The sequence below is a fragment of the Sinocyclocheilus rhinocerous genome, unplaced genomic scaffold, assembly GCF_001515625.1.
Source record: "Sinocyclocheilus rhinocerous isolate Xijiao unplaced genomic scaffold, SAMN03320098_v1.1 scaffold257, whole genome shotgun sequence".
NCBI lineage: Eukaryota > Metazoa > Chordata > Actinopteri > Cypriniformes > Cyprinidae > Sinocyclocheilus > Sinocyclocheilus rhinocerous.
Window position 1 is genome coordinate 61825 of NW_015634026.1, and position 9972 is coordinate 71796.

At 36.6% G+C, this 9972-nt stretch overlaps 1 protein-coding gene across 1 annotated transcript in view; it reads left to right on the plus strand.

Annotated features, from left to right (window-relative positions):
- The first annotated feature begins 6273 nt into the window (after positions 1 to 6273).
- Positions 6274 to 9972, plus strand: part of LOC107745209 (proton-coupled amino acid transporter 4-like) — a 23484-nt gene continuing 19785 nt past the window's right edge. Inside the window, exons 1-4 of the mRNA XM_016559066.1 lie at positions 6274 to 6547; positions 7481 to 7602; positions 8714 to 8813; positions 9017 to 9107. Of these exons, the coding sequence (XP_016414552.1) occupies positions 7581 to 7602; positions 8714 to 8813; positions 9017 to 9107 (213 nt within the window). The 5' untranslated portion in view covers positions 6274 to 6547; positions 7481 to 7580. The remainder of the gene's footprint in view (positions 6548 to 7480; positions 7603 to 8713; positions 8814 to 9016; positions 9108 to 9972) is intronic.

The following is a 9972-nucleotide window of genomic DNA, read 5'->3' on the forward strand; positions in this document are numbered from 1 at the left end:
GATTCTTAAATCCCAAGAATCGATTAGTCTAGCCTGTTTTCAATTAATGGAAGGAACATTGAAGGGCACTTCCCATCCAATATATTGCAATAAGTATTGTGCTTTGGTACTTTTAATATGAAACAACGTCTCAGATTTCAAATTCTGTCCATTGTATTGCAGTTTTCAAACAATAAATGCCGTTTTGGCGCTGTATAATGTGGCGTGACTGATCGCTGTAGCGCGAGGCGCACGTGAACTAATCATCTCCTCCACATTAATACCAGTTTCAGCACAAAATAAACATGACTAAACATCCAAAGGTAGTTAAAAGAAAGAGTACAACTTTACAATCCGTATCCTGTCTCATGTAATCGCTCAATCAGTGTTTCAGCCGCGCAAAGACGTCAATATAACGTCTTGTAAACAATGCCACGTAACGTCACATTTACCTCAGAAATTAGTCCGATAGAAAAATAAACTGTAGAGAGGGTCATTTTGCTGCTAAATATATGCCATATAGCATATTCATTATAATTTTTACTGTTCTTCAAGGTTTAATTTATGTTTGAATAAATCCAAGTTTTTATGACAGCCACCATTATGTTTATATTTAAAAAAATAAAAATAATAAATTGAAGTAGAAATATTATGTAATTGTTACCTTATTATTTTAAAAACTTCATTAAGTGTAATTTTAACAAATCAGTCTATTTTAACCTTCAATATTATAGTAATGTAGTACCAACTGACTCTCATGTATATTTTACAGCATTAGTTGAGAGATTTTTAAAAAAAATTAAATTAAATTAATGCATTTAGCAGACGCTTTTATCCAAAGCGACTTACAATGCATTCAGGCTATATATTTTTTACCAGTATGTTTGTTTCCTTGGAATCGAACCCACGATCTTTTGCACTGCTAACGCAATGCTCTACCACTGAGCCATAGGAACAGTGTTTGTTCGAAAAAATATCCTGATATCCCAAGTAATCGATATTGGATCAAATCGAATCGAATCGTAAAATTTGTGTCAAAACCCAGCCCTATATAATTGTAATAATTTTTTTAATATTCTCTCTCTCTCTCTACTCTCTTAGAGAGTAATAATCATATTATTAATAATATTATTAATTACATTATGGGTTTTTAAAATATATTGTCAAGGGAATTCATGAATTCATTGCTCAAAAATGAACTGAACTTAACAGCTACCGTCTCCTCCCAAACCCCGCCCATCAGTGATATGTCAGCCAACCAGAACACGTTAAAAGCCAGCGCTTGTACTTTGATTGGCTAAAAACCTATGGACAACTCCTCTGCAGTGTTGCCAAGTCCGCGGTTTTCCTACTTTAACACTGTTGCCGCGGGTTGTTTTTCATGTCCGCTGGTTGAAAAACGACCCCAATAACGTGATATTTAGTCGCTGGAATGCGAATTTTACCAGGGGAACCCCGCCAAAACACGTGTATTTTATCCCCGGAACGCGATTTTTAACGAGGGACCCCCTCGAAACGCGATTGGGGGGGTTTTGTTGTGAAAACCTGGCAACCCTGCTCCTCTGGTTCTTATTTGTTGTTTACAGGCTAGTGCTGTTACAGAGCTGTTATTTCTCAAGGCACAAATCTGCTATATGTCACGTAATGGGGGTATTTTATGTTTGCTATTAAAAAAAAACAGTTTGCAGAACTTATTTGAGCCTATGTGTAACAGACATAGATTGTAAAAAAACAACAGAACAGAGCACTGTGGTCTGTCGTCTCTGTGTCTCCCCCTGTCGGTGGTAAGGAGTCACTGCCACTACAGATGTTTTCTTTTTTCTTATTTCACCTCCTTTCCTCGTCTCGTGCCCCCGCAGACAGGGAGAGCGAGCGCGCGCCTCCTCCTCGGCCTCGTCCTGAGCTCGTGGCTCCAGCGCTGCCACGTAATCTCGCTCGAGCCCCCGCTCGCTCACTCAAAGCCTCTGGGAACCGAGACAGCGACTGCGGAAGATTAAAAACACTCTGTACGAAAGCCCTCCGGCGGGTGTAGCGGAGTGCAGACTGCTGCGGTAAGCGAAAAGCGCGTGGAAGTGTCCCCACGCGCGCGGCGCGAGCGCACGAGACGCAGTCCACATTTAGCGCGAGCGCAAGCAACAGGGCGATCCATGTGTGTGAAGTGGAGCCGGATAGTTTTCAAGTCGTTTGCATGCAACAGGTCGTTGATTTGTTGTCGGCAGCAACTCGTTTGACGCGCCGCAACTTCGATGCAGAAGAGAAAGTGTGCGGCTCCTCCTGCTGTCATGCGCTGGATTTCTAGTATGTTCTGTACTGTATTAGCCTGATCTGAGAGCTGGACTGGGACTTTACTTTTCTCAAAGCCAGTTTTAGTGTGTTTTGAGCAGAGATACTGAGAACTGTAACTTTTGTTTTCATGTGCAGAGAAGTTCAACACAAGATATCACAACTGTACAACTGATTCATTATGTGACATTGTGAATCAGCATGAATTTACAGTATGACATATCATGTTCATGTTGTGCTGTATTGTGCTTGGTGGGTTTGGGATGTTGTGTAGCTTTGTTATAGAGTGAGTTAAGGTAATCTAGCACATTATTAACAAGTTGTCCACCAACAAATGAGATTTCATCGAATCAACCTATATGGTAATGTTTCACATTAGACCAATATAGTCAACATTTGAAGTGGATCAAAACCTTTCATCAAAGTTGTCCTAAAACCAAAATGCGTTCTTGTCTTAGGACAACTTTGATGAACTTTTTTGATCCACTTCAAATGTTGACTTCTGTATATCATCAGCCAGGTCAATAATAGAACATCATTTTGTGGCATTGTGAATTAATAAAACATTTTAGCCATAGAAGTTTCTGAATTAAATACTTTTCTAGTTTGTGAGCAAATCAATTCATTTGAATTGGTTCTTTTCATTCCCAGATGTCCCAGATTAACCGAACTCACCTGAGCTGATCTGCAAGAAACTACGTTGACTTGGGTTTTGTTTGTAAAAGTGTTTAATTGAACTGTGTATAGGTTTTTTACCCCCTCAAGTACGTAGTTAATTATGGGACACACTTAATGTGCACACAAAATCAAAAAGATTCAGGATACAACACCCAGTTCCTGTTTGTCTGGGTGGGAATTGTGTCCGAGGCTGCTGTTCTGCTTCATTCTGTATGTGTGCGCGCTGCTGCATTCCCACATTCAGATTTCTTACTGCTGGCCTTTGCTCAGTTGCCATGACTACGGGTGAAAAAACTTACTAAAGCTGTGAAGCCACAGATATGGAGCAATATTTCATATTATTTTGTAGGGACAGCATCCTACAGTGTGACATGGTATACTCAATGTGAAACATTTTTCAATTATTATGCACGCACAATTTATATAACATACTTAAAAATTAATTTGTTCACACTTCAGGATCATGTAATAGAAAGAAAAAAAAAGTTTTATGTATGAATAATATATTCATATTATCATTTATTAATAAGAGTATTAATATACACTCCTAGTATCCTCCTTATCAAAATGTAATAACTTACTGTGCCTCTGAAACAACTTTTCTGCTGACTTCACAATCCAGTCAAATCCTAATGGATGAAATCAAGTTCTTTTAATAATTATTAGTATGCATGTATAATTCATATGATGTACTTAAAAATTAATTTGTCACACTGCAGCATCATTCAACGGATTAAAAACCTAAAGTCAACAAAAAAATGTGTATTATTTATTAATGATATATAAATATGATCATTTATTAAAGGTATATATTAATTATTTTTTAATATACATTCCTGGTACTGTTGTGCAGAATTCATCAGTGCACATTATTACAAAACAAATCTTTGGAATTACAAGTTAAAATCCAATCAAATTTCACCCTATCTTTTTCTCATTAAATATTCTACGTCACTCTTAAAAATGTGTCGACCACAAAAAGCATCTAAAAATACATTTTACGTTTATGTACATTTAAATCTGAAATCAAAATTTTTGAATTTTTTTAGCTACTTAGTCATTAATTACTTGAGAAGTACATTGCTACAACTTTACAAATGTTTATTTATGTGCTTCAATTAAAAAAAAAAATCTTAAATTGTATGTGTTTTCACAGGACCGTGTATTTTGGGTTTTCATCTGGGCTCGCCGGTGACCCGCTGTGTGGAAACGCACTGAGCCATGCGGCAGTTGAAGGGCAAGGCGAAGAAGGAGTCGTGGAAGGACAAAAAGGAGCGCAAACAGGCCATGCAGGAGGCGCGGGAGCAGGTGACGACGGTCGTTCTACCGACGCTCGCCGTGCTCGTCCTGCTCATCGTCCTCTTCGTTTACGTGGCGACGAGACCCGGAGCCATCGAGTAAAGACTCCAAACAGCCAAATCTCCCCTGTCCTCGTCTTTCTCTTTCATTTCCCCTCGTTCCTTCCCAATGAATGAACTGGACATGGATGGATTGATAAAGGAGTGGTTTTCAGTGCCATGTTTGGAGTGTGTTAAAGGAGTCTTCCGTTTTATCTTCTGAAAGAGCGCCTCTCCCAGCCACCAGCATTCGTGTCTGTGGTGGCCATGTTGGCTCCAAGCATGCATTTACAGGGTTCTAGTTTCATGCCAAAGCACCTGAGACGCAGCAGACTCGGACTGACCCAGGAACCTGGCCAGATCTGATGCCTCTGTGCTCAGTACAAATGAGAAGTGACTGTAGGATTGCACATGTCTGTAGCATGCAAACTTATGCGCACACACACACACACACACACACAGATCCACAAATGAACATTGTTGGACGTCACAAGAAACCATTAATGACTGAAATGAATGTTACCCAGAATGTATATTTCTGAATGCTCCTTACCGAATGCCTCTTAACAAGCAGTTGCTGATGTCTTTGGCTGAAGTGTGTGTGTGTGTGTGTGAGCAGATGCACCATGGAGTGCATGTTTCTATGACACATCTGTGATATACAATCCCAGCAGCAAACATACTCTTATTTTAAAATGTATTCCAGCAGGACTTGGATCTGAAAATGTGCCTTAACTTTTAATGACGTAACAGCGTTTGAAGTGTTAATAAAGATATAGGAAGCCATGCTGACTGCTTTAAGTATGGTTTTAATAAGACTATGTTTATATGTTTCACGTTTTTTTTCTCATCTGTCTTTTTTGGAAAATTCTCTTGGAAACTTTGCTTTTGCTGACAAAACTTTTTGTGTTTTCTTGCAAAAAATGAAATATACAGTGGGTACGGAAAGTATTCAGACCCCCTTAAATTTTTCACTCTTTGTTATATTGCAGCCATTTGCTAAAATCATTTAAGTTATTTTTTTTTCCTCATTAATGTACACACAGCACCCCATATTGACAGAAAAACACAGAATTGTTGACATCTTTGCACGTTTTTCATGCAAAAGCTTTGCAAGCGCATGCATTTAAATACAATTTATTCTCTCGTCTCCCTCTTGCAAAAGTATTTTGATCCCCTGAAGAACTTTACATTCACTTACACAAATATTAAAATATGCAAATGTTTCATGAGTGTACACATTTTAACATAGTAATCCTCCCATCTTTCTTGCGCACAAAATAAAAATTTGTTCCCCTGAGAAATTCTGCATTTGCTTGCAAAACTTTTCATGCTCTTTTACAAAAGTAATACAATTCCCGTAAAACTTTGCATTCGCTCACAAAAGCATTGAACTATAGTTTTTACTCCCACTTCATATTTACTTGCACTTCACACAAAATGTTTACGAACAAAAAAATATTGAAATACTTTTGCTTTGCATTACCATGTCACTTTAAGGGCTCTTCTGGCAGGAGAAGAACTTTTCAAATTTATTAGCAATTCAAAAAAATTGGTTTTAAGAAAATTGCACCTTTTGAAATTCGCTCATATAAAATCTAATTATTTTATTACTCTAAATAATAAATTATATATATTACTGCTATATGCATTATACAAAATTGCACTACCATACAATAATTTATATATCACTGGCATACGTGATTATTGTATTGATATTTACGATTTAGTTTTTTGAATGCTAACACAGTTCTCAGGAGAAAACTTCTTAAGGAGACAGCCAGGTAACAAAAAATAAATAAAAGAAAAAATTAGCTGCTAGCGAAACAAAATGAATGAAATATAGTGAAATATTCTATATCTGAAATCTGTATGTTGACTAGTCTAGTCTAAACAGTTTATGCAACCGGCCCCAGGACATTACCATAGGGGCCAATACACAGCGGCTGTATTAGTGTCGCGGCCCCTTTAAGGAGCTGCTCCGTCCTGACGCCGGTGACGTGGAGCGCATAGTTTGTGTGTGAGATCCTGTGATGATGTTCACTGTCTGGGAGAGTCTCATCCGCTGTGATCCACTACAAATCTCCAGCGGGACTCATCTTCATTGACGGGGGGTTCCTTTCCAATGGCATGCCTTCAGTTTAGGCTTGAGTCATCTGATCGCGCGGGTTGTTCGGTGCGGATGTAGGATCCAGCACAGGGCCGGTGATGGTTGCGCATGAAGCCGGAGAGAGCAACAGAGGAGCGGCTGTGATTTCTGCGCTCCTTCGGTAAAGACGCCTCCACTTCCACTACTGAACCCATCACTCTATACAGCTTATAATGCACTACATAATCAACATTTAACTCTTTATATTGCTTTATTTTTAAACTGTAAAGTTATTGTTAACCATGTTATTGTGTATTTGTTATATTTAATGAAGCGATTCATATATCTTAAAGATGGGTTTTTAGTAAACACATTTATTAAAAATTTTAAATATATTTCTATTGTATATTGTGTAAATATGTTTTATTAAAAATGTGTATGTATATATATATATATATATATATTAAATAAACTTTAGATGCATTTTCTATTCTAGTAAACAAAATGTCTATTATATATTGTGTAGTATTGTTTGCATAACAATTATAGTAGTATTATATGCATTATATGTACTATTATGCACAAACACATGTATATGTTATATAAAAAATAAAAAAGTACATCTTTAAATATTAAATATATATTGTAATAACTTTAATAAACACCTTTATTTTATATTATTTTGTGTATTGTTTGTGTAACTATTACATATATTTTATTATTATTATGATTATTATGTAAGATATGTAATATATAATGTATAATATAATATCATATATTATTCCCATACATTTGGGTTTAATAGTAAATTTGGTAACTTTACTATTACTCTAAAATGTGAAAAGTAGTCATGATGAAGAATAGGTGTGTCCAAACGTAAGTCTTGTAGTTTGCATGTATAGTATTTGCAACACAATATGCATATTATTTATATGCTTTTTACTGCTTAACAATTAGAAGCTGCTTTGGCATTTCGTTGTTTAATGTAATTACAAAGAGAAGTCCGTTTTAAAATGTCACATTAGTGTGCCACAACAGTCAAATGTTGTGTAGTTTTTGAGTTTTCTGTCTATCATGTGTTTTGATTGTAATGAGTGTGTGAGTTTGTCTACAGCTGATTCCCCGTGTGTCAACTCATCTGAGCACACAACACACCCACAACATAATCAGCTTCAGCGGGTTTGAATAAACACCTTCCAGATGAGCAGCACAAGATGCCAGCACCTGAACTACTAGGTAATGATGTGTGTTTTACAACACAGATCACACTTCATGAGTTTCATGCATCTCTCTACACTAACAAAAAAGCACCACAGTACTACCATGTAAGTGTAAATTTAAACTATTTTAATAAACACCATAACTTTTTATTAAAACACAATTATTTTATTTAAAAATCAAAAAATATTTCAGTGTGTAATATTGTTTTAATAACATTTATTATTATTATGCATTTTTATGTATATACTATGCATTTTTGTGTATGTATGATATTTTATGTATATATAAAAATGTTTTAAAAATATTTATTGAAATGTAAAAAAAAAAAAGAAAAGTAAAATAAAATAAACAAATATATTTATATATTTTAGGTGTTGAACGACTTCTGATTTTTTAAAGTCGACTTTTATCTGATGAAAGTCGACTAGTCGCTGATGACGTCATTAATTAACAAATAAGTCTGGAGCTGTGATAAACACCTTGTGCACAGCTATGGCATATGACACAGCGCTGCCCACATGGCTATTGCTCCTATAACAGCTCATTTTTAACAGTTCTTTTGTCTTCGAGTCGTTATGTTTCTCACAGATTGTAAAAGGGAAGTCCTTCAAAGATGTCTTACTTATCCTGTTGCGCCCTCTATAGGACCAGCGACTAGTCGACGTCAAGCTTAAAGCGTCATGGCAGAGCATTGAAGTCAACTAGTTGATTAGTCGGTGCAACCCCTAATATATTTATATTCTATAAAAGTGTTTTTTAACACCACTTAGTTGTGAAATGTACATTTAATTTGACCTACACCACTGTTTTCTCAGCAGAGACACTTGTGTCCTTTAAACTTTAGGGCAGCGTTACCTCTCTCTTTGGTTTGTGGTTGACCTGTTTTGATCACCAGATACATGGCCTGAAAACACAGCGTCCACATGAGACTGAGCGGACAGACTATTTTGAGCTGCTCAGGTGTTTCTTAATGAACTGAATAAAGCACCAGGCTGCTGTTTTTAAGCAGACCTGTTTTTATTTTTAATTCATGAACTAGATCGATTAATTAGGCCATGCATTTAATACTGCATTAGATCTAATGCCTTTAAGCCTGTGATTTTATTTCAAATATGACATGGAGCAGACATGGAGGTGATGACCCCTCTGATGGAGGAAGCAGGAGGTGAGGAGGAGGAAGATGTAGACGTAGATGAAGACTCCGAGCACCTGCCACAAGGCATCACGTGAGTCTCAACTGGTGTCTCACATCAGGGTTTCTTTTGTAGTTTATAGGTGTTTGTTTGCAAACAACAATTTCATCTGTAACAAAAAAAAATGTGTGTATACATAAACAGCATCATATTGTAACCTCTATCATTTCTGACATCTCTCTGATTTAATTAACAACATTAATGTGGACAAAACATCCGTTTTCTCTGTTCCTCAGGTTTACTCAAACCCTGCTGCATCTCTTAAAGGGGAATATCGGCACAGGGTTGCTTGGGCTTCCTCTAGCAGTGAAGAATGCTGGGATAGTGGTATGTAACATCTCATCTTCCTCTGTGAAAACTTATGAAACTTATGATAAACCCAGTCTAGATCAAACAGACCCTAGCTTTTCTTCTTTTCTTCTTCTCAAAGTCCAAAACTGACCCTGAATCTGACTTACAGACTCTAAAAACCTGAAAATGCTTGAGGGGAGTAATCAATGTAGTTGTTGTTCCCACAAAATACAGTTGCAGCTTTATTGCCCCTGTAATTAGATTTGTTTGTTTTGACCATCGTGTCCTGATCGCCGGATACTGACTGTTTAATGGCTGGACAGGTTCACATGTGAGTTTAAAACAGGTCAGACTGGTTTACAGTCTAAACTTGTATAGTCTGTAATGTTTGCTGACAGCCCAACTGATGTTGGTTTGTAAACGTGTCAGTCCACAAACTCTATTGCCGTCATAAAGACCTCATAGAGTAAGCAAAGTTCACGCTGAGAGAGAACGATAAGGCTTTATTGCTCTAGAAGACACTTAAAACATTTACATTTAGTCATTTTGCTTTTGTTAATTGTATAATAAATAAAATGAAAACAAGTAGATAGAATACAAAAAGATTAGAGAAGCTAGTGTTAGTTTTTTTTTATTTTTTTTAATTTTTTTAAAGGGGTCATAGGATGTGGTTTAAATTTTTCCTTTCTCTTTGGTGTGTAACAAGCTCTTGGTGCATAAAGAAGATCTGTAAAGTTGCAAAGACTAAAGTCTCAAATCCAAAGAGATATTCTTTATAAAAGTTAAGAGTCAACCACGCCTACCTAAAACGGCTCGTTCTAACACGCCCCCACATACCTACGTCACGATGTGGAAAGATTTGAATAACGCCGCCCAAATGTTCACGCAAAAAAAAGAAGGC